General features: G+C 37.0%; 1 protein-coding gene across 1 annotated transcript in view; it reads right to left on the minus strand.

Annotated features, from left to right (window-relative positions):
* LOC115417880 (ovochymase-2) overlaps positions 1-25,357 on the minus strand; it is a 71,320-nt gene extending 45,963 nt beyond the window's left edge. Inside the window, exons 1-7 of the mRNA XM_030132075.1 lie at positions 25,219-25,357; positions 15,104-15,234; positions 12,033-12,126; positions 9,294-9,434; positions 8,964-9,061; positions 4,291-4,417; positions 2,141-2,365 (exon numbers count right to left, since the gene is read on the minus strand). Of these exons, the coding sequence (XP_029987935.1) occupies positions 2,141-2,365; positions 4,291-4,417; positions 8,964-9,061; positions 9,294-9,434; positions 12,033-12,126; positions 15,104-15,234; positions 25,219-25,357 (955 nt within the window). The remainder of the gene's footprint in view (positions 1-2,140; positions 2,366-4,290; positions 4,418-8,963; positions 9,062-9,293; positions 9,435-12,032; positions 12,127-15,103; positions 15,235-25,218) is intronic.
* Positions 25,358-25,661: the final 304 nt, after the last annotated feature.

Consider the following 25,661-nt stretch of genomic DNA (forward strand, 5'->3'; position numbering starts at 1 on the left):
TTTATCACAAATCAACGGACTCGATGTTCACTTCTCATACATTCTCGTTGCGCTGTTTTCTCATTCGATCTATGATCAATGCATTTGCCCGTAGAAGCTCGACATCCATGCACTTCAGTGGGACTGAGTGGAACAGCCCCCAGAGACACTGAGCTGTGGGCGGAGCTCGGCTGGGTTGGACGCTGGGCTTCCACGTGCTGATTGGAGGATCAGTCAAAAGGCTGAATCCCATTTGATTGACAGCTATTTTGAGATCTACTCCTTCACTTGACAGAGTTCAGTTTAATACCGTCGTGCATTCTGCTGTGAAATCGAGAGAGAAACCACTACGAAAATTACTTGTTTGTTTCTTGCACTGTAAATAAAACACACTCATTGTACTTCCTTGTTTCAATTTAACATAATTTCAGCATTTTCTTGTTTAGTTGGTACGATAAGGTCACTGACCATTTTCTTAAAAAGGAACGGAGGTCCGAATTTATGTTTAAATAACTTGACTTTTTTTTTTTTTATTTTTTATTTTTTTTTTATGTAAGCCGACAATGAGCTTCCCCTCTCTGAAAGATGAGCAGCCGCCACTGGTCTGAATGGACTCAGTAATACACCATTATAGCTTCATGTATTAACTTTAGTCAACCCATGTGCATTCCCACTTTACATCCCTTGCTGTGCATCCGGTAACCTTTCTTAAAGGCACGGGAACATTACTTTATGCAACTTAACATAATGAACCAGAGTATAAACTATAACATCTCAGACATCACAGTTGGTTCAGTAGGTCAGATCTGGGTTCAACGTTGTGTCCATAAAAGGAGGTCAACTGTACCTGAATATACTGAATGACCAGTGGATTTATTCTTCCCTGATGACACAGACATGTTCCAAGACGACGATGCTAGGATTTCTTATGATCAGATTGTGAAAGAGATCTTCAGGGCATATGAGATACATGGATTGGCCACCACAGAGTCCAGACCTGAACCCCACTGAGAATCTTTGGGATGTGATGGACAAGACTTAAGTAGTGCTCTGAGTCTCCCATTGTCAATGCAAGATCTTGGTGAAAAATCTATTTGTAGTAACTATGGGTACAAATACATGTGGTGACATTTATTGATATACTGTATAAGCATTATGGGCAACAAATGCTGCCATGGTGTGGGAGTCCCATGATCAAAGCTGAAAGCTGAGAAATGTTTGTGTTTGACTTTATACACTGCACACGGCTGTGATAATCTGTCTAGAACAGAGGTGTCAAACTCATTTTAGTTCAGGGGCCACATACAGCCTATTATGATATATAGTGGGCCAGACCAGTAAAATAATAAGATAAGAACTTATAAATAATATCAACTCCAAAGTTTTCTCTGTTTTTGAGTGAAAAAAAAGTAAAATTCCGTAATGAAAATGTTTACATCTACGAACTGAACATGAACAAAAACAAACAAACTGAAAATTCTTAAGAAAAATAAGTGCAATTTTAACAATATTGCACCATAGTTTATAATTTACACATGTGCATCACAACTTACAGATCACAGTGGATCTACAAATGCACAAAATATTTAATAACAGGCAGAATATTGTTAAAATTCCACATACTTCTCTTAAGACATTTCAGGCTGTTCTTATTTGTTCAGGTTATTCACATTTTTTGTAAAAGGGCTTGTCTGTAAATGTAAACCTTTTTGTGTAATTTTACTTTGTTTACACTGAAACAAAGAGGAAAAAACAGCTTTTTTTTTTTTCATTATTTATAGGTTATTATGATAGTATTTTACTGGTCTGACCCAGTTCAGATTGAATTGACCTAAAATGATTTTAACATCCTTGACTGTTAATATCTTCAGTGTAATTTTTTTTTTTTATTTCACAAATTTATCCCACGGGCCAAATTGGATCCTTTGGCCGGCCGGTTTTGGTTTTGTGGCTGCACAAACAAGTGTGAACATGTGCTTTTCACTCAACCTTGCTCACTGACCACTGCTTGTTTACTTGCACTCCATCACCCAGAATACATCACTTCCAGGCAGCAATAACCGCTCCTCATAGGTTCTTCTCCCACCCATGAGTCACGTAATTTATGGCTCAGTCTCTTGCTTATAAGTAGAAGAGTTAAAAAGTAGAGTTGAATTCTTACCAGACAGTGCAGGAGCTGTGGTGGTTTGTGGGATAAGTGTTGTTGTGTTGCCTGGTGTGGGTGTTGGTCTTATCGTGGTGGTGATAACGACAGGTGGAAGGCTGGACTTGGTGAAAGTGGCACTGAATCCTTTGGAAGTCAAGGTGCTGTCTGATTTAAAGCGGACCACCATTATGTTGCTGCTGGACTCCACTGGCTTTGGCACCTTTCCACCGCAGAATTTACCTTCAACAGATCATACTAATGTTAGTGTTAAAGAGATAGCATTCACACAAGAGTGGGCAGTAGTGGCCACATTGGTTCTGGTTTGTGTAGTAAGTCATCCATGTGCAGTTTTAAGTTCCCTGCCCATTGTACAACTTTTCAAACTTTTAATTGAGTTCATCTTTTATTCATAGACTTGCTTAGTTGATACTGTTAACACTGACTAAAGTCCATGGTCTGTTCTAAAAGTCTATCATATCTCTTTGCATTAAGACTAAACTTCCAGCTTTGAAATAAACTGTGCTCATTCATTCATTCGTTTGTTTGTTTTTTTCGAGCATTTACAGAATACATGCAAATTCAAAATACCAAAATCATTCGTCTACACTTGAAAAGGAGTGGGAAGAAGAAAAACTTATTTAATGCCACCCTCATTCTCATCATCAAATAACTTAACATAATAACATTTTAAATATTCACTCCTATCCTTAGACTTCAAGCCAGAACAAAAAACAAAATAGGCTTATACCAAATTAGAATGAACTCATTCAACAGTTTTAACATTAAATAACCAAAATGTGTATGAAAAATAGAAATAATGTACATTCTTGGTGGTGTTACCAAGGGTAACAGTTAACTGTCAACTTACATTATAATATTTATATACACAGTAAATTTGCCAGTGTAAAAAATGCGGTGTCAAAGTATTTTAATTCTTTCGGAGTTATTCCAACAATGAACAGAGTAAAATTTAACCTAATAACTTCCAGTGTCGGTGAAAATAATTGGAGTTTACAGATGTTTTACACTGTCCGTGTCATATATTCAGTGTTAAAGTAAATTGACTCTCTCAAAGTTAATTCAACACCGATAAGAGCAAGATACCTTTCAGTGTTCAAAAATTATGACTCTGAAAAGCCCCGCCCACCTACCTCCGTGTTCAAACTGAGTGAGAAGTTGGACTCTGGCATCGCCATCTTCCTCGCATTGAAAAATTGCATTTGTAAGTTTGTGTAAATAAACTATTGCTTTTGTTATTTCATCCAAGCAGATTCTGTGTGCGAGAATATAGTTATGTTGTCGTCGTCAATGTTGGGTACGTGTTTTCAAATACCGAATTTCAAATGGAAAACGTGATAACAGGTCGGTGGCTTTCATTTTACATGTCATTTTATGTTTACTTTTAATTGCAATATTTCATTTTTATTTAGAATAAATTGGATACAGAAATAATTGTATCTTTTTTTCACCCCTACAGACACTGGGACTATAGTACATCACATGTAACACCGGTAGGAGGCAGTTAGAAATCAACACTCTTTGGAGTAATTTATTTATCAACATGTAGTGTTAAGTAGGTTTAACACTGGAAAAGTTATTTCTTAATACTTAACTCTTCAGTGTTGAATGTGAATAACGCTATGGGTGTTACTTCTCACATAGTGTAAAACTTGATTGACACTAATTCGTGTAGTGTAAAATATTAACTCTTACTAGAGTAAAGTAGACTCTGGAAATGTAACTCTATGTTCAGTGTAAATTTTACACTTTGTAGATAGGGATCATATGTTCACTGAGGTAGTGTTAAAATTAACTCTTTAAGTGTTATATAAACACTGGTGATTTTACTGCGTACCAACAATGGTAAGAAAAGAAAAAAAAAACAAACAAACTACAATACCACTAATGGTAAAGGGCAGCACATACCAACAATGGTAAGAACAATACCAGGTGGTAATGGACAACACATACTAACTAGATGAGGAACAACAAGCACACGTTAACATTATAAGACAGAATATTGATGTAACATCAGTATTAGGACCCTCTGTCTTGTCTCATAGGTAATAGTGCAATACATTCTACATTTTCTTTTCATCTCATATATGCAGAAGTTTTGTCCTTATATTGTTTTCTGCATTGAAAATATGTTTTATCTTGCTTACCCAGCAAAGAAGAGCCGGCCTTGTAGCCATCATAAACTTCAACAAAGTCTCCACAGGCCTCAGGGACCATGTCAAAGGAGGTGAACGTCAGTCGAACCCTCTCACCTTCAGGAACCGTGATTCTCCACTGATCCAACAAACAAAACATACCATCAGTTTGACTATACAGGAGCTAACTTAACCCTTTCATGCATGAATTATGAGAACCTTAATCAAGATTTTTTTTTTTTCCTGAGTGTTTTTATTCCTCTTTAGGCATGAAAAAAAAAATGTGATTGAATTTTTTTTTAAATCAACCTGTTTTTCATGGAGCTACAAAAATGTCCACTCAGCTACACCATGAATTTTATTATTGAAGCAATGAAACGTGTATTTAAAACCCAATATCATCAAGTGATACAAAAACAGTGAAATGAAACCATGTTTAATGCTGCTAATCTGATGTTTTCTCACATTTTAACATATTCTAATACTAGTTATTACTCACTTCATGGAGATAATATGCAAAAAATAAATATTAACAATTGATTTCCTCTCAAGAACCAATCAAGAACAGCAAAGTTACAATAATGGTATGAATTGCAGTTTATGAGATGATGCGTAAGTGTCCACTGTGTTGGTTGATATGGAACTAAAACAATAAAACCCATGAATATACAAGAGAACAGCTGTAGAGTCATTGTCCACTGTAGTGACCACTATGCATGAAAGGGTTAATCTGTTCTGTTCAAACTAAGCGTTCAAAACACCATTAGTTTAACATCAGTACATTCTTAACCCGTAAAGACTCAAACACCAACCAAAATTATCTGCTGATGTGAAATGTTTCATAACTTCTGAACCACTAATCTTATCAATACGTGTAAATAACTGGTGTAAAATACAGTTTGTCGTCTTTTCATGGTCATCAGATATGACCCATTTGGACGTTCAGAGGCTCCATAGTAAACGTGGAAACACTGTCATCTTCTACAGCATTGATTCACCAGTAAAACCCATGGAGTTGGATCAATGACGGTGAATGGAAACACTTGTTTTATGTTCAATTAATGATATCTTCGCTGAAAAAGTCACTTGTCGTTCAGTTTTCTCTGTTTCTGATATAATATTCCTCAACTTAATCTGAGCTTTTATGAACATCTACATTCATGATCAGTAAATTAAATATCAGAACATACATGTTTTCCACCGAAAAACCACAAAATCCAGAGGATAATATATAATAAATGGTGATAAATCACTTGGGAAAGGTTAAATAATACTGAGAAAAAACTGTTTTGGACCTGCCACATAAGTAACACTGGGTCTTTCTGGGTGAAACTTAAGCTTCATTTTGACCAACTGTAATAAATAATTGTTTCCCTGACTCTGTCTTGTTTGGAGAGCTGTCAGGCTTGAGTGCGGCAAGATGAGATTATGATGACAGCCAAATAACAGCAGATGACTCCATGCCCAGGCTGAGCATGAAACCCTGACATCAAAACTGAATGTGATGTAATTAAATGCATTAATTAGTAATCCACACCACAAAACCTGTCAATGTGACTGCACTATAATCCATAACAAATGGATTTGGCCCACTTTGAGAAGCTGATCTGAAATCTTTAGGTTTAGGTTAGGACCCCATGATTGTCAACACTGAAAGAAACAGTGCTTGTATAACAATGTGTAGTGCAAAATAGTTGGTACAATTGGACACTTTTATTCAGAGTATTATTGACATTTCAGCAACTACACTGAACAAAAATATAAATGCACGACTTTTGTTTTTGCTCCCATTTTTCATGAGCTGAACGCAAAGATCTAAAACTTTTTCTATGTACACAAAAGGCCTATTTCTCTCAAATATTGTTCATAAATTTGTCTAAATCTGTGTTAGTGAGCACTTCTCCTTTGTCCTTTGCTGAGATAATCCATCCACCTCACAGGTGTGGCAGATCAAGATGCTGATTAGACAGCAGGATTATTGCACAGGTGTGACTTAGGCTGGCCACAATAAAAGGCCACTCTAAAATGTGCACTTTCACTGTATTGGGTGGTCCAGGGGGGTCAGAAAACCAGTCAGTATTTGGTGTGACCACCATTTTCCTCGCACAGTCTTCTTCATGAATTCTCTGAAACACCTTTGGAGATGGCTTATGGCAGAGAAATGAACATTCAATTCACAGGCAAAAGCTCTGGTGGAGATTCCTGAAGTCAGCATGCCAATTGCATATTCCCTCAAAACTTGTGACATCTGTGGTATTGTGCTGTGTGATAAAACTGCACATTTTAGAGTGGCCTTTTATTGTGGCCAGCCTAAGGCACACCTGTGCAAAAATCCTGCTGTCTAATCAGCATCTTGAAATGCCACACCTGTGAGGTGGATGGATTATCTCAGCAAAGAAGAAGTGTTCACTAACACAAATTTAGACAGATTTGTGAACAATATTTGAGAGAAATAAACCTTGTGTGTGCACAGAAATAGTTTTAGATCTTTGAGTTCAGCTCATGAAAAATGGGAGCAAAAACAAAAGTCGTGCATTTATATTTTTGTTCAGTATAAATTCCCTTTTCTATTTCTAACAGTTCCTGCAGGCAGAGGTACATAAGTGCTAACAGTTTTGTCAACTGAACTGCACACATTAATTAAACCACATTAAAAATATAGTCTGTGTTTTTTTTTATAAAGTGTGGGGACACTTTATACAATATCTTGACAATAATGATTTATCACACCTAATGAATGAACATGGAGAGAAATAGCTACACCCTCTGCATAGCCACATATCTATTTTTACCTCCGCCAAGGAACAGCAGAGGTAATGCTTTCATCGGGGGTCTGTCTGTCTGTTGGCAAGATAACTCAAAAAGTTATGGACGGATTTTGATTAAATTTTCAGGAAATGTTGAAACTGGCACAAAGAACAAATGATTACATTTTGGTGGTGATCAGGTGGGGGGGGTGCTGATCTGCCTTGGCAGAGGTCTGCGCTCTCCTAGTGTTTTTTTAGTACATACATAGACTTTTCTTCTTTTTTTCTCCTACCTTGTGAATGGACTCTTGTGTACTCATACTCTTGCTGAAAGTAAGTTTTGAACCACCCTGTTTATAAGTTGTTATTGTGTACTGTTGTAAAAAACACAAAACAAACCAAGTGTTCAGAGAATGCAAACCTCTGCCAAGCACCCTGAATGGTGTGTATGTGTGGATTGACTATTTCTTTTTAAATTAAACAGTTTCAAGGTTGTTCCATACAGCAGAAAAAGTTGAAGCTTGGAACCAGTCATGTGTATGTCAAATTATATTAAATTCCAATCAATATTTGTTGAGTTAGAATGAAAAATGTGTCGTAAATGGGATTTTCAATGTTAAATTGAAATGTCCACAGAGTCCGCATTCCACAGTGGATGTGGACAATTCTGTGCCAGATACACGATATTGTCATAAGCTACGGGTGGATCAAATTGGAGGCTAATCGGAGTTGTTTTGAATTTTTTATGAATTTTCGAAAATTGCTCATTGATGAGAGATAGGAAAATTTGAGATTTTGTGACCTTGCTGTGACCTTGAACTTTGGCCTAGTTGGCCCAAAATTTAATGGGTTCATCCCAGGGCCTAGGCCTATCTGTGGGTACAATTTGGTAAAGATGGTTGGAATAGTTTTCCCATAAAGTTGCTAACAAACAAACAAATACGCAAACAAACAAACACACAAAGCAAAGTGATCACAAAACCTCCTGGCAGAGGTAATCAACTAGAAAAATACTCGGAGAGCGCAGACCTCCGCCAAGGCAGATCAGCCCCCCCATCATCACCAAAACTGAATCATTTGTTCCTTGTGCCAGTATCAACATTTCCTGAAAATTTCATCCAAATCCGTCCATAACTTTTTTGAGTTATCTTGCTAACAGACAAACAAACAGACAAACCCAGATGAAAACTTAACCTCCATAAAAAGTTATGGACATATTTTCATGACATTTTCAGGAAATGTTAATACTGGCACAAGGAACAAATGATTAAAGTTTGGTGGTGATCGGGGGGGAGGGGGGACTGATCTGCCTTAGCGGATGTCTGCGCTCTCCGAGTGCTTTTCTAGTTTTACCTAGAACCTCAGAATATTTAAATCCTGAACATCCACAAACTAATCTAAATGAACTTTTGTGAAATATTTAACAAACTTAATTACAGGTTTTAAGTTTGAATGACTTTTCCTGTGAAATAATTAATTGTTACCGGTCAGTTATTCCTAAAATGTAAACTACATCGGGTTACTGATGGCTGTTTGTATAATGTAACCCATTTCCTCTGCCTTCATTCTGTTCGTCGAGCTTAAGAATGAAACTAAAACAGACTGCCTCCAGGCTTTAGCTCGCAAAGTGCACAGACATGCAAGAGGTATTGATCTAGCTTTAACTCCAGGACCGTATTATGACAGATCAGTGATTTCCAAAAATGTTAAACTTTTTTGTCTTTTGGTAATACTGTGCTTCAGTTTGCTAAGGAGAATAAATGTCCCTGTCGAGTACCCTGTTATAGGTCTGTGTTGAGCTTTATTTCTAGCCTGTGCAGAGGGACGACCTCACACCCTCAGATAAAGGTCAGCAGTAAAAAAAACCTTTGTGTAAATGAATGTCACCATGTGGCTGCCAGTCACATTTGGGCTTTTATTGTGCGTGTGCAGTAGTACCTGGTAGAGTGCATTATTTGGGTAGTTCTGCAGTGGAAAGCTGGGGGTCTGCATTTCCCCCTGGTCACCTTGGAGAAAGCCACCGGCTCCAGCTATTTCTGGCAGTGGGGATAGAGGGCACATCAGTACTACACACACCTCAAGGATACACCCTTAATACACCTCTCCACTACCACCCTCCCCACTTTCATTTCCCTCTTTATCCTCCGCCCATCCCTTTCATTTCAACACTCAATTTCTAGGTCAATCATATACTGCAGGAGAGACATTGTACATTATGTCAGAGTGTCGCTATTTTCTCAGTAAAACTTCCTTTGATCATCATCTTACCTAATGTGGTCTCTGGAGCCACAGCTTTGTAATGAGCCTTGAATCCCTGGTCTGTTTTTTCATCATTGGTGTCAAAGTAGACCGTCAGGCGGTTTGTAAGTGAGACCACAGGCTTCGGTTTAGTGTAGCCACAGTATTTACCTGCAAATGACAAAACAAACAGCATAGACAAAAGACACAGGTTATTTTTTTTCTTCACATGAAACGATATCACAAGGGATGAGGCTGATAATCCCATAGCGATAACCTTTTTGTATTTGTAATCTAATTTATTGTAATGTGTTTTGTGCAATTTTGTGTGAAAGTAAATAAATTGGTTTCTACACAGTTCTAAGGAGACCAAAGCCGCATCCACCCAAAGTTCTGTTGTTTGTCAAGTTTGTCACACTAAGGATCCACAGATATAGTTGTGTTATATGTCACCAGATGCATCTCCATGCAAAGAAAATGAGAATGTATAGGATTTGAATGTCTAATGTACAGTTTGTGAATTATTCAACAAAATGTACTATATGCAGAAAAAAAAATCTGTATATTATAGGCTTGGTTGGAAGACACACCACCTGTATCTGCATTTTGTATTTGTACAGTTGCACATAAAATAAAAAAAAACAAAACAGAACAATTATATCAATTAAAGGTAGATGCATACAATTGAAACAGATTTAGTAAAAATAACAAAAAATAACAAAAAAAATGCCATATCATATGGGCAAAAGCAATCCAATGCAATCATGTATGACGAGCTACTGAAACAAATAAAAATAGTATAATATATAAAAACAAAATCCAGATCAGTGGTTCAGTTTTGTTGCAAAAGTTAAAGCCACCTTCAGGTTTTTGTTACAAAACCTCTTCAATCTGTCGGATTAGTAGCATTTTTTATTTAAGCAACCACATCAAAACATACAAAAATCACAAATAAAACTAAAAACATACATATAAAACACAATACTAAATAAACATATTGTTATTGTTGCCCTTTATACTTACTTATCAACTAAATTTCATTTTCACTCAGTGTTTTTCTGAAAATTCAGTTGAACTTTGTGATACATTTGAATGGAATATACCACTTTTTTTGGGGGTGGGGGTCTTTAAAAATCGGTTATAGCACTACCATTTGTTTCATTTGTTTGATTTACACCAAATCTAGTATCATGGCTCTCCTCTAATATCAAACTGCATATCGTCGCTGTCAGGTGGAAACCACATAAGTCCATTTTTGGTCTTTTTTCTTTTTTTTTTTTTTTTTTTGTCATAAAACAATTCTATTGGTCAGTCTTTGCATTAGCCTGATGGTTTTTCAAATATTTAACCAATGAAAAGCATTGTGAATGGCTTGTGACTATACATCTCTTAACTCCATTCCCTTATTTAGAAAATGCATAATTTTTCCACTTTCCCGAAAAATTACCGTTTTGGACATAAGAGGTTTCCACCCGACGTTGACGATATTTAACATTTCAAAAAGGTCCCCTTAGAAATTTTTTTTAAAAGGCAGAATTTTTTCAAGCCATACTCACTCTAAAATTTCACTTTTGCACTGTATCTGGTTTAGTCCCTGCTGCCATTTAAAAAAAAAAAAAAAATCTAAATAATAACCAACTGCTGTTTGGACAAAAAAAATGATGAATGGAGTATCATTTCATCACAATTCATCAGGACATATTGAGCTCACTGTTTTGTTTTATTTTAAGTGGTTAGTAACACAGTACTGTGGCAGGGAAATATCAGTTTGTCTATTACCAGAGCCAATCGGTGCTGTTGTTATATCATGTCTAGACTAATAACTTGTTACATCCCGAGCAGTACCACAGTACAAGATAGCAAATAGGTCAGACTCAGACGCAGTGGAGATTTAGCTCACCCAGTAACATATCAGACTGCAATGCGGAAGATCGGTTCACTTCCTGGTTGAACGAGCACTTTTTTTTTCTAGATATTTTGAAATGGGGGTAAGGTGCTAGTAGGTAAATCCAAAATTAATATAAATACCAGCCACTGGGACAATGTTCAGAGTGCAGAATTCAGACCACAACACTCAATACACAGAACTGACACAGAACTGACAGAACTGAGAAGTCACATGGCACATCTATCATGTAGCTCCGCCCACCTTTTCCAGCCTCAATCTCACTGACTGCACAGAGCAAAGAACACCATAAAACAACATATAGAGTATTTAGAGCAATAATTCCATTTCTATACCACATACTATCACTAATTTGTTGTTTCTTAGAATCGGTTGCCACAGTACAGTGGAAGCAAAATGCACCAAAAAAATGCACTTAAGTATATGCCATATATCACCACAGTACTGTGGCAACAAGAGGATAATGAGTTCATGGAACAGTGTCTGTGATTGGCTCTAGTACAGATGCATTTGATTGGCTCTGTGGGAATAGACAAACATATTTCGTGCCACAGTACCTTTTTTTTCCTCCTTGTGAAGTACACTGTAAACACTGCAGTCTGGTTTTGAGATTTTAATGGTGGAGTTATTGCAGAGCGGTGTACAGCTACACACCAGCAAGATGTATGGATCAGTAGCTGTGTCTACTCATGGATGGATGGGCTGATGTGGGCATGACATCAAAACTCAATCCCCTCTGATTTGGATGGAAAAACAGCACTACAGTCTGAGAGAGCGAGCGAGCTGGTATGTTTATGTACATGTGGGTTTATAACTCTGTTTATCTCCTCTCATATTTTGATTTTCCTTTTTCCCATACTCACCAATGACTCCGAGTGAATCTTGAAGTGTGACAAAATCTCCTGTGCAGAGCTTGGTGTCCTCCAAAGCAAACTCCTCAAACCACAGTTGGATCACCTGCAACAAAAACACGCAGAAGGTGTTTCATCTTTCTCTTCTAAACACAAGTCGATAACAGACACAGGCAGCTGACGGGGAAGGTATATATGAAAGCTCCGAGTGGAAACAGGGTGCATGCGGTATGTGCCCTGGTATGTCTGTTGATTTGAGTTTATTGTAGGAAAACAGAGCCAAACAGAGAAGAAGGCAGCTACCGCATCAGCCATGCTGCCAGAGGAGGAAAAGTCAAGGATTTTATTTTCTCCTGTGGGCGTGAAGAGGAAAGCTGAGGAGAATGAAAGAGACAAGGCAGCCATCTGTCCTGAACACTGCCACTGCATTCATCCCAGCTGTCCTCCACTGCTTGGCCCCACATAAGACATTTTCCCCAACAGAGGGATGACGAACTTCACTAATGACTAGACATCAAACAAAACCCATAAACAACCACAAAATGGAGACATTAGAGTTTTGGTTTGCTCAGACTCAATGTGTTAAAAGAATTTAAGGTGAATATGTTACAAGTAAATTCTATTTGTTTCAAGTAAGCTATTTTTTTTTTATGTCAGTTGCTGTCAGTCTATATCAGAGGTGTCAAATAGGGATGGGAATCGAGAACCGGTTCGTTTTGAGAACCGGTTCCCAGTAGCTTGATTCCTTGGAATCGTTTGCCTGCCTGCTCAACGATTCTGCTTATCGATTCCGCCTTCGTTGTGCATGCGCGATGACGTCACACGTACGCTGCATTGTTTTGGTCAGAAGGTAGCCAACATGGCGTTGAGGCAGAAACTGTCTAAAAAGACGACACCAGGTCCATTTACTTGGAACACTTGCAAAGCTTCCATGTCTTCAAAAGGGTGGAATCCCTCCAATTTGTTCAAACATTTGTCCACAGCATGTGATTAATTTACAGGAATGTCATGTAATTGATACTCTACTTAGCGGCGCTTGTGAATGTAGCGGCAGAGTGAACGCCGGGCCGGTTCCGGTGTGGGCAACAAACATCATAACTCCTCAAATACAAGTTTCTGAAGGGAAGAAGGGAAAGGAAATGAGGTGCACAACAACAGGAGATGAGCTGAACCGGTTCCACGTCGTAGAAATGTGGCAATAGAGAAATTAGTAAAGCGTCTTTAGTTTCACTTTCATTGTACGCCCCCCACCCACCCCCGAACCAGGCGTCATCTGTTATTATTACTTGTACAAACTGTATATGTTATATTTTCTGTGCAGAGATGGAAATATAAAAGACAGTTACTGCAAACACACCTGTTTGTACCCTTTTATTCCCTCACCCAATGAGAATCGATAAGAGAATCAATAAGAGAATCGATAAGGAATCGGAATTGTTAAATTCTTAACGATTCCCATCCCCAGTGTCAAACATGCAGCCCGGGGGCCAAATCCGGCCAAAGGGTCCAGTCTGACCCCTGGGATGAATTTGTGAAATGCAAAAATTACACTGAAGATATGAATCATTTTAGTTCAGGTTCCACATACAGACCAATTTAATCTCAAGTGGGTCGGATCAGTAAAATACTATCATAATAACCTATAAATACTCACAACTCCAAATTATTATGTTGTTTTACTTTATTTTTACTGTATTAACAGTAAAACAAACTATCATTTCACAAAAATGTGAATAACCTGAAAAAATATGAACATTTTGAAATGTCTGAAGTGCAAGTTTACCAATGTTCTGCCTGTTATTAAATGTTTTGTGTATTTATAGATCCACTGTGATCTGTAAGTTGTAATTTACATGTGTGAATGACAAACTGAGACAGAATATTGTTAAAATTGCACTTAGTTTTCTTAAGAAATGTCAGTTTGTTCACGTTATTCACATTGTTTTAAAGGATAGTTGGTAGATGTAAACATTTTCATTGTATAATTTTACATATTTTGCTCTACAACATGGAGGAAAGTTTGGAGTTGACATTATTTATGTATTATTATGTTATTATTTCACTGGTCTGATCCACTTCAGATCAAATTTGGCTTGATGTGGCCCCTGAACTAAAATGACTTTGACACCCCTGATCTATATGGTAACACAGCTGATTTTTTAATGTGGTGATATACACGTCATAACCAGTGTTGTGCAAGTTACTTCCAAATAGGGCTGAACGATATTGGACAAAATTTCACATCTCGATATTCATGCCAGATATCTCGATATCAATATGATATGATATGACTACGGGTTCGGTGAAAACCAAGCATTTTTCAGAAAAATGCAAACATTATAATACAAAAGAATGTGGAAAGTGCAGTTTCCAACACCATCAACTGGTGTTGGAATTGAACCCAGGACCTTCTGTCTGTGAGGCACCAGAGCTGCCCACTGCACCACTGTGTCACCCACAACAGGATGTATACATGTAAATGTCAAAGTCATGTGACACTACCGTTTGTTCTTTTTGACATGTCTATATGAAGAATACATGAGTAAATAGTTCTGTTTAATGTGTCTGATTGAATGGCAGTTGTTTGTGGTCAGTAGATGTGTTCAGAGGAGAGAACCTGAGCCCAACATTCGGAAGAACCCACATTAACAGCTTAATTCCATCAAATATGCATTTTTGACCATTTAGGTGACCTTTGACTTATAATTTGACCTTGACACTACACCTTTTGTAGTGCAAAGCACTCTGAAGACATGACATGTCTCAAAAAAAAACATTTAAGGGCCCAGCATGAGCAGATTGTTACATTGTACTTTATCAAAAGTGAAGAAGGTTTGAAAAAACCCCACATTTTCAGGGATGAAAAAGTAATTTTCGGGGTGGGGGGGTTTGGATGAAAATTAAAAAAAAAAAATTTGCACAGGAGTGCTCAGAACATGTTGTTGCATCAGAAAATCAGGGCTAAAGTTGAATCTGAAAATTTTCCTGAAATAAGCCCCCCCCCCCACTGTAGATGACCAGAAGCAGAGTACAGAGTTAACTGGCAGAGGTTTTGGAGGAGCAGTGATGCTGATCTGTGTCACCTTATCAGGGTCCACGCTGATGTGCCAGGTACAACTCTTGCCGTTGTCATAGCTACTGGGGTAGTTAAAGCTGGTGAAGGTGCCAGAATCTCCGGACAGCTCCTGTGGACCACTGCAGCCCGAGTGCAGACCTGACAAAGGACGACACAGCACATGATGTTAGATATCATCACCTTCTTAAAAATAGTTGACAACATTTTTTCAAAAAAATCTGAAAATCGTGACTTAGACTATGATTTTAAGAGGGTAATGATATTGTAAATATTAGCGACATAAATCCAACTTTATTGAATGTGAAGACAAAATAAAACAAGTACCTTTAGTACCTCTTCCAAGCTTATATTTGTTTATTTTTTGTCTTAATTCTGCAAAAAGTCACTTTGGCAGTAAATGTACTTTTTAATGAGTATCCACAGACTCTTTTTCATGCGTCAGTGCACTGGTGTACGTATGGACTCTGTGGAGATTACAGCAAAAAGAACTTCCAGGTGATAAACTTGGCAACATAAAATAAAGTATTATTACTGATGATTTATGCACAAACATCAACTTGACCATTTAAGAGAGAAATGCTTTCTGTAAATTTCAATGATTCAAAAGCACCTCATGGCATCTGCAGAGCTGAATTAGAATCGATTGAGATGCCATGGTAACGGCATTGATTATACAGTATGTTATCAATGTCATCCTGTTTTTCCCTCATTGCTTGTGCAGCTTCTGTGAAGAATCTGGAACACAGTGTGTTTAACAAACGCAGGAAAATACAGAATACTGTTAAGTTTTCCACATAATCCCAATGTGTTCGTTGTGTACGACAAGGACTCCAGTATGAATGCGGTGACCCATTTAATGCATTTCATGAATATTTGATACTACACATAAATACATCATATGACAGACACCAGTGTCCAAGCATCCTCACTTCTCAAAGAGCGTCTTATGAGTAAACACATTTGTCACACGGGCCTTTATTGAGATGTGTGTAGCACTCTAATGACTTGTAATGCTAAAAGCAAATTGGTTTAGCAAATATTCATTTCACTATTTTACTCCCCTGATGCAAACACAAACAGTTTAGCCTGTTCAATTAACAAAGGCAAAACAAGGCAGCAGGAATGAGTCCAGTTCCTTTCACATGCATTCACTCCTATTTCACACTGAACCACTTACGTTTTTTTCCTCTTGCACAGGGCCAGAATGAAAAATAGGTTCTCTTGATGAAAAGTGAAATTGGTTCCAGAATGGAAAAGCAGAGAAGGGACTGTCGTGTGTTGTGTAAAATGTTACAGGTATGACACGTGCAGGGCTGTTGGGTAACGCGTTATTCAAGAAAATGGTGAGACATTTTGTTTATAGTCGTCAAGGAGAAAAGCAACAATAGCAAACATAACAATACACCACTGCATGCTTTTGGACGTGTGGTTATGTTCTGTGTATGTTACGTCCTTACGAGAGGTTTAGAATCGTAAATAATAATGTACATGTAGCTCAATAGAATTATTTATAGGACTTAATAATATGCGTCTCAAGAAATGGGTTAAAAAAAAAAATTATGTATACGCACAAACACACATATACATACATACAGCAGATATACAATACATATAAGTCAACAAAACAACACATCAGCAGAGGAAAACAACTGATGTGACATTTGTCGTTAAGCAAAGGATACTCCAGATATGTTATGCTTTTTAGTGATGCTCATTTATTCATAGTTTTATTGCAAATTATTATTATTATTATTATTATTATTACCCCACCCCCCGAAGGGAAGGCAAGGGGCATTGTTTTTGGTTCAGCAGCAAAACTATTGGTTGAATTTATACCAAATTGGGTTTATAGATTACCAGTGACCCAAAATAGATCTGATTACATTTTGGGAACAGAAGGTCAAAGGTCACATTTTTAAGTAATTTTTTAATTCTTTTTTTCCCCATTTACTTATAATGGCTGAAATTTCAAATGTCTATAAAAACATTAATTTTGTTTCAATTTACTTCAAACTTGGCACACATATATAGAGGCAATTGATATTCTGACATCACCACACTACACCGATGTCACAATAGACATGATGACATCAGCTGGATCGATGCCAAAATAAGCTACAATCCAATGCAAGGGGCGGGGTTTGTTGTGCCTGGCACCACTTATTATTATTATTATTATTATTATTATTATTATTATTATTATTATTATTATTATTATCCTCATAATGGCTGAATTTTTCTTACATTTTTTGTATGATTTTACTTTAGGAAAAGTTGAGGATGATATGTGCATTTAGTTTGAGATATTATTTAAAGCTGTGAAACTTCTTCACAGTGAGTGATGCATTACTGTCACATCCAACACTAAATGTTGCACATGTTTGATAAAGGTTCTCCGCTCAAAAAATAAATCTAAAATATACTGTTATGTCAATAGGTTCCACACAACTGTGTTAAGATACTATTAAGATACTTTATTTACTAATTTATTGTTTTAATTGTGTTATGACCCTGCGTTATAATCTGTCTATTAATGTATATATTTTCTGTTATTGTGTGTGTGTGTTCTCCTCCAGCCCTGTAGGGGTGCTGTGCCCTTTCGTGTCTGTCTTGTTTTATGTCGGTGAAGCTGCAGATTGGTGGCGCAGATTACCCAGCCCCTTTAAAAATGGCCCAGGATCCAACAGTTGGCTGTCTCCTTGCCTGCTGCCAGCTCCCAACCGCATTTCCTGCATGTGTGATTGTCAGTCATCGTGTGTTCGTGTGTGTTAATGCAGAAATTGTACGTAGTTGTAAATTGTATTTTATTGTAAATTCGATCTTTTTTTCTGGTAGGGGAGGACGGCTCTTTTGTTTCACCTTTTCTCCTGTTTTTGGTTAGGGAGTTTAGGTTAGTTTCCTGTATTTTATTTCTTGCATTTATTTTGGATTAGGAAATTTAGTTTTGAACTTTGAAGAAGACTTTTTGTTTGTTGTTTTAGCCGAACCCTCCCCTAACCTTCCTTTAGTTGTTTAAAAATAAATATTGTGAACTTTAGTTTTTGACTGACTTGTGTGCTTGGGAGCTGGGAGGGGACAAAGAGCACATATTCTCAGTGCCAATGAAAACGCAACACTTGAATGTGTTTTATTGTTCCTGAGCTGCATCAATATGTTTAAGTTTCACCTGTATAAGATAATCCCAGACAATGTCTTAACAACCTGAGACGGGTTGAGCTATTGTCACGCTTGAATGAACTTGTCTGCATTCATAAGACTTGTTTTTCTCATTGCTCAGCAAGGAACTGCTCAACTTAAGGAATTGTGGTCAGTTAAGGAGTGGTCATGTTCTGTATATAAAGCAGGGGTGTCCAAACTTTTTGTCCAGAGGGCCAGATCTGATAATGTGGACATTGCCAGGGGCCAGTGGTCCCTTCAGACATTTTTTAAACAGTAAAAATTACATATAAATGCGCTGTTCTACAACAATTTTATTTTCATTGTCACAATATTGTTTTTTTAAATGGCAGTGTAACCAAATCTAAGCCACTCAGGTGTGAACAAATAGAAAAAAAAAAAAAAAAAACAATTCTGCCTTCCTTTCACATCTGGAGTCAGATAACATAGAACAAACTGTACAGCGTATCTTAAACATCCAAGTTGATAAAAATCTTAACCCCACATTCATTTTAAACATGACTTATATGAGTAATCATTACTCATATATTACTCAGTAATGTAAAGTCTGTTAACGTTTAAGATTAAAACAAATGACTCTTACTCTTTGAAAAAAACATTCAGAAAGTAATATTTTGTGTCACATCTATAAGTACATAACACCAGCAGTTAGAGGCAACTAACCTGGCAACTTGGTAGCCTGCCTTGGTGGTGAATTCATTGAACTCACAGGTTCACATGAAAAGTCACTGTTGTGAGTTTAAAGCAGCTTGAATTTGCTTCACTTTTTCGGAACGCTTACTCCCTGCTAGCTTGTCGTATGCGTTAGCATGTTTTGTCTGCTCGTGTCTCTTTACATTGAATTCCTTAAACAAGGCAACAGTCTCTTGACAAATTAGGCAAACATAATTGCCTCAATTTTCAGTGAAAAAAAATTGTAATTCCCATCTCTCCTGGAAGCGGCGGCCCTCACTGTCAACTTTCGTTTTTTTATTTACAGGCGCCGTGGTTAGAAATTAGCGAAAAAGGGTTCACGGTAAGGTCACAGAGCCAGATAGAGTTAGAGTGGTGCTGCCACCATGAGGTGAAAGGAGAAACTGCATTTTGAACCTTTTATGATTCATGTACTCGGTTCAACAGTCCAAGCGGGCCATAAATAATACATTATAAAACTGAAGCTGTGGGCCGTATAAAATCTGACCGCGGGCCGTGATTGGCCCCCGGGCCGGACTTTGGGCATGCCTGATATAAAGCCAAGCTGAAAAGCACGAAAATTATTTGCAATAACTCAGCGATGCCTAGACTGACACGTGACCAAAGATGCCATGCTATGGGGCTCCTGGAGGCCGGAATCTCTGCTTGGCAGGTGGCGCGCCGTTTTGGACGCAATGTGTCCACCATAGTCAGGATGCAACAGAGGCATGAAGAAACTGGCTCAACTGCAGACGGACCTCGCCCTGGACGAGCACGTGTGACCACGCCACAGCAGGATCACTACACTGAGCTGCAGCACCTCCGGGACCGCTTTGTGACTTTTGGTTCTGGGGTTCCTTGAGTTTCTTTCTTTATCCTTATTTTTTGTCAACAAATTTGGATGTGATTTTTTTTATTTTTACTGTATAGAAATGGCCTATGATTAATTCCAAAGATCTTATGGAATAAAAATCCTCATCGATTTAAAAAAATATAAGAATCTTCAAATATTCCCTCCCGATGAATCCTTCCAAGTTCACAAACAATCCAGTGGTGCTTTCCACCTTTAAGATTTGGTTTCAGTTTAGGCGCCACTTTAAATTTTTGTCGACCTCCACCTTCATACCTATAACTAAAAATCATCTGTTCCCCCCTTCACTTATGGACTCCACTTTTATGATTTGGCAGAACCAAGGCATTAAATGTTTCAGAGACCTCTATAAAGATGGTATCTTTTCTACATATTCTGATCTGATGTTAGATTTCAATTTACCAGCTAACCATTTGTTTCGCTATTTCCAACTACGACACTGTGCCTCCACTCTTTTTACAGGTTTCCCTTCTCTTCCAGCCAAACAACCATGGGACGATCTTCTAACTTTGAAACCCAAAGAGAAATCTCTTATATCAAAATTTACACACAGTTAATTTCATTTGATGATGATTTGATGACTAAAGCTCGAATTTCTTGGGAAGGTGAATTAGGCTTAAACCTCACAGACCAGCTATGGGATAAAGCTATCCTTAGTATACGGTCCAGCACACCATGTGCTAGATTACAACTTATTCAGTTTAAAGTGTTGCATAGAATCCATTTATCAAAATCTCGACTCTTTGCAATCTATCCAAATATTGTGGACCAGTGTGACAAGTGTCAAGGATCTCCCTGCAACTTAACCCATATGTTCTTTTCCTGTCCTAAGTTACTGAAATTTTGGGGTGATTACTTTATGATCATGACTAATATTCTTAGGAAAAATATCAATATTCACCCTTTTATAGCGATATTTGGGCTCCCTGTTGACTCCTGTCTTAACCAAATAGAGTCTGATATAATAGCTTTTACATCCCTCCTTGCAAGACGATGTATCTTATTTTTGTGGAAGTCTCCTAAACCCCCGTCTATTTCATTTTGGCTTAGAGATGTTATGTTTTTTCTTAAATGAGAAAAGATTAGACTCTCACTACAAGGCTCCTCAACTAAATTCTTTAATAAATGGCAATCTTTTTTAGATTACTTTCAGTCTTTACAAACGTTGCCTTCAGATTGATCTCTCACACCTCCACCCTACTCTGTTTTATTATTGTTTAGGTATTGTTGTTTTTTTGTTGTAATTTGTTCTGTCTACCAATTATTGTCACATTTGATACATCTAGGTAATGTCTAATATTTAAAAGTAAACACAGGTATCTACAAGCTATGATTTTTTTTTTTTTTTTTTCTTTTATTTCCATTAGCTCAATTAATATTCTTGTACACCACAGATTTGATACTACTTGTACTTATTTGATTTTCTACTGCTCAGAGACTGTTGTGATGTTCTTGTTTCTGCTGTTGCCCCTTCTCGGAGGGCCTTGGGGTTGGATTGGGAATGGGGAAAAATGATATAAAAAGGCAATGTATAATGAATGCATTGTATTTATGCTCCTTTGTATGCTCTGTTACATTGCTCATAAAAAGATAAATAAAAATAAAAAAAAAAGAATCTTCAAATATTGCATTTTCATTGGCACTGAGTATATTATCTACGTCCTGGTAAACCCCTAGGCCGGGACGTAACAATTGTTAAGACACTTTATTCTTTAACATGGACTCAATTAAGTCAAATAAGATGTACATAACTTAACTGGTACACAAATTAACTAATAAAAAAAGTGGTGCCAGGCACAACAAACCCCGCCCCTCGGACATATTGTATCTTATTTTGGCTGATCCAGCTGATGCCATCATGTCTATGCGTGTGCTAATGTCAGCATAGACATAGCCAGCATAGACAAATTTCAGCCATAATAAGTTAAAAAAAAAAAAAAAAGGGAAAAAAAAACCTGATTTTAAAAATTCATAAAAATTTTTTTACTTTGACCTACAAAATGTAATCACATCTACTCTGAGATAGTGCAAACTCTAAACCCAATTTGGTAGGAATTCAACCAATAGTTTTGCTGTTAAAGTGTTATAAAATCAAATAAAGAAACAAACCGAGCCAAAAACAATACCCCTTGCCTCTCCTTCAGGGGGAGGGGTAAAAATACATAATTAAGTAATATATGCTCAGTGCAGTTATCCACACATTATTGGACTTGAAGTCTATACTAAGAGGTAAAGTATTTGTGAAATTATTTAACCCATAAAGACCCCGTGTTACTTTTGTGGCAGTTCCAAAATTATTTTTTTCTCTATATTTAACTTTTCTTGAGTGATTTATCACAATTTATTGTAACACAATCCTCTGTATTTTGTGTTTTTTCAGTGAACATCCTGTACTTTCCTATATTTAATTCACTGATCATGTACAGGGTGGGGAAGCAAAATTTACAATGAACATTTAGTTGTTTTTTCTCAGCAGGCACTACGTCAATTGTTTTGAAACCAAACATATATTGATGTCATAATCATACCTAACACTATTATCCATACCTTTTCAGAAACTTTTGCCCATATGAGTAATCAGGAAAGCAAACGTCAAAGAGTGTGTGATTTGCTGAATGCACTCGTCACACCAAAGGAGATTTCAAAAATAGTTGGAGTGTCCATAAAGACTGTTTATAATGGAAAGAAGAGAATGACTATAAGCAAAACTATTAGGAGAAAGTCTGGAAGATACTATTAAAGAAGAATGGGAGAAGTTGTCACCCGAATATTTGAGGAACACTTGCGCAAGTTTCAGGAAGCGTGTGAAGGCAGTTATTGAGAAAGAAGGAGGACACATAGAATCAAAACATTTTCTATTATGTACATTTTCTTGTGGCAAATAAATTCTCATGACTTTCAATAAACTAATTGGTCATACACTGTCTTTCAGTCCCTGCCTCAAAATATTGTAAATTTTGCTTCCCCACCCTGTAGATGTTTATAAAAGTCCAGATTAAACTTGAGGGTTATTATATCAAAAACAGAGAAAACTGAAGAAAAAGTGTCTTTTTCAGTCCAATCTGTCATTAACTGAACATAAACCCAGTGTCTCCATCCACTGTCATTGATCCAACTCCATGGGTTTTACTGTTGAATCAATGTTGTGGAGGATGACAGTGTTTCCATGGTAACTACGGACCCTCTGAAAGGCCAAATGGGTCATATCTGATGACCATGAAAAGATGAATAACTGTATTTACACCAATTATTGACATGGATTAATAAGATTAGTGGATAAACAGTATTAAACAATTTAGATCAGTAGATGGTTTTAGTCGTCGGTGGCTGTTTGGGTCTTTATGGGTTAAAACAGGTAAAAGGAGACCACTTTACATTCAGTTTTAAGTAAGTAAGCTTCATTTCATATATGCAAATACAAAACAGCCCATTATCTGCCTTCACATACTGTGTCACCACTGTATTTAATAAGCAGTTTTAAGGCATATGAACAAACATTTCTGTTTTATAAATTGTAGGGATGTCAATAACTAACTAGTCAAACCATCTGTTAACCAAGTCCTGAAATATTCTGACTATACTTGAAAAGAACTGCCTCTTAACTGATGATCTGGAACACACGAAGCGCAGGCATGGAAAGGTGTTGGTTTCAAACGTGATACAGTAAAGAAACGGTACGTGTTTTCTCGCACCATTTTTCTTATGTAAGACAATTATGCAAGGATTACTGAATGCTTTGAAGATATATGACTGGATTACTTTTTATCTTATCTGAGGTTTAGGACTTATCACCATGAAAACTATTTCGTTTTCAGTCAAATTATGGGAAGCTGTTACAGTGAACAGAAGTGTGTAAACAAATAACACAGTACATTATGTTATCGAGGCAGTTTAAAAGTTTCAAACGTACAGATTTCTTACACACTAAATTTGCCAGTGTAAAAAAATGCAGTGTCAAAGTATTTTAATTCTTTCGGAGTTATTCCAACAATGGACAGAGTAAAATTTAACCTGATAACTTCCAGTGTTGGTGTAAATAATTGGAGTTTACAGAGGTTTTACACTATCAGTGTCATATATTCAGTGTTAAAGTAAATTGACTCTCTCAAAGTTAATTCAACACCGATAAGAGCAAGATACCTTTCAGTGTTCAAAAATAATGACTCTGAAAAGCCCCGCCCACCTACCTCCGTGCTCAAACTGAGTGAGAAGTTGGACTCTGGCGTCGCCATCTTCCTCGCATCGAAAAATTGCATTTGTAAGTTTGTGTAAATAAACTATTGCTTTTGTTATTTCATCCGAGCAGATTCTGTGTGCAAGAATAAAGTTACGTCGTCACTGTTGGGTATGTGTTTTCAAATACCGAATTTCAAATGGAAAATGTGATATCGGGTCGGCGGCTTTCATTTTATATGTCATTTTATGTTTACTTTTAATTACAATATTTCATTTTTACTTAGAATAAATTGGGAACAGAAATAATTGTATCTTTTTTTCACCCCTGCAGACACTGGGACTATAGTACATCACATGTAACACCGGTAGGAGGCAGTTAGAAATCAACACTCTTTGGAGTAATTTAAATATCAACATGTTGTGTTAAGTAGGTTTAACACTGGTAAAGTTATTTCTTAACACTTAACTCTTCAGTGTTGAATGTGAATAACACTATGGGTGTTACTTCTCACATAGTGTAAAACTTGATTGACACTAATTAGTGTAGTGTAGTGTAAAATATGAACTCTTACTAGAGTAAAGTTGACTCTGAAATGTAACTCTATGTTCAGTGTAAATTTTACACTTTGTAGATAGGGACCATATGTTCACTGAGGTAGTGTTAAAATGAACTCTTTAAGTGTTATATAAACACTGGCGATTTTACTGTGTACATTTAAGACCGCATCCACTTGAAAATATCAAACTGTGTAGCCACAAAAGAATGAGATAGGAAATACTTTATACATGTGTATTTATGGAACTTTATTCATATACATTTTTAATTGGTTTTAAAATGTCACATGAAAATACGTCTTATAAGGAGTATCTCTACAGTTTAACTTGTATGTGTTTTTGTATTATTGAGCAGGATGTGCAATTTTTTTTCTTTTCTAACTGACCTTTGACAAGTTATGTAACATTTGAAAAACGTAGACAACTGCATTGTATTCTACTTTTTTTTTTATTATTATTATTATATTTTTATGAAAAATTATCTTTATACTAATTTACACGTCAGTTGCAGCACCTGAAGATGACACTTCTACTTACACAGACAGAAAAACATTCCATTATTGATTTGGTTGGTTTAATTTTTATCTCCAAAGCTGAGTTAATGCATCACAGGGTCAGCAGAAGCACTTTCAGTGGATCTGAGAGCTGATTATTTGTGTTTCCGCACTCACCTTCTCCTTCTTTAGGAGTATCAACAAAGTGGAGGACCACAAAGGCGATGGCGATGGCGGTCATCGCCACGAAGAGGAATATCAAGCACTTTTCCAGGGTGGTCATACCCTTGGAGCGACGGCCCTTCTCCACGTCCATTCTCCTCACAGCTGGTCACTCACACTAGACTGTGTCTTCTCCACATTCACCACACTTTTACAAACTCAAGGAGTGATATTTATCTGAACTGTGATAGCGTGGATGAACCTTGAGCTTTGTCAGATTGCAGCGTACCGGCCTTGGAGCAAAGTGGTTGAGCCATAAATCGTACAGTAACATAAAGACAAGGTAATGAGTATTGATAACGTGGTCATTAGAGGTCATTATATCTGACAATGGAAACTGATTGAAAATGAAGGTAAAAGGCCAGAAAAGCTAGTTGTACATGACAAATTTGATCATT

Source organism: Sphaeramia orbicularis, chromosome 1, assembly GCF_902148855.1.
Source record: "Sphaeramia orbicularis chromosome 1, fSphaOr1.1, whole genome shotgun sequence".
Taxonomy (NCBI): Eukaryota; Metazoa; Chordata; class Actinopteri; order Kurtiformes; family Apogonidae; genus Sphaeramia; species Sphaeramia orbicularis.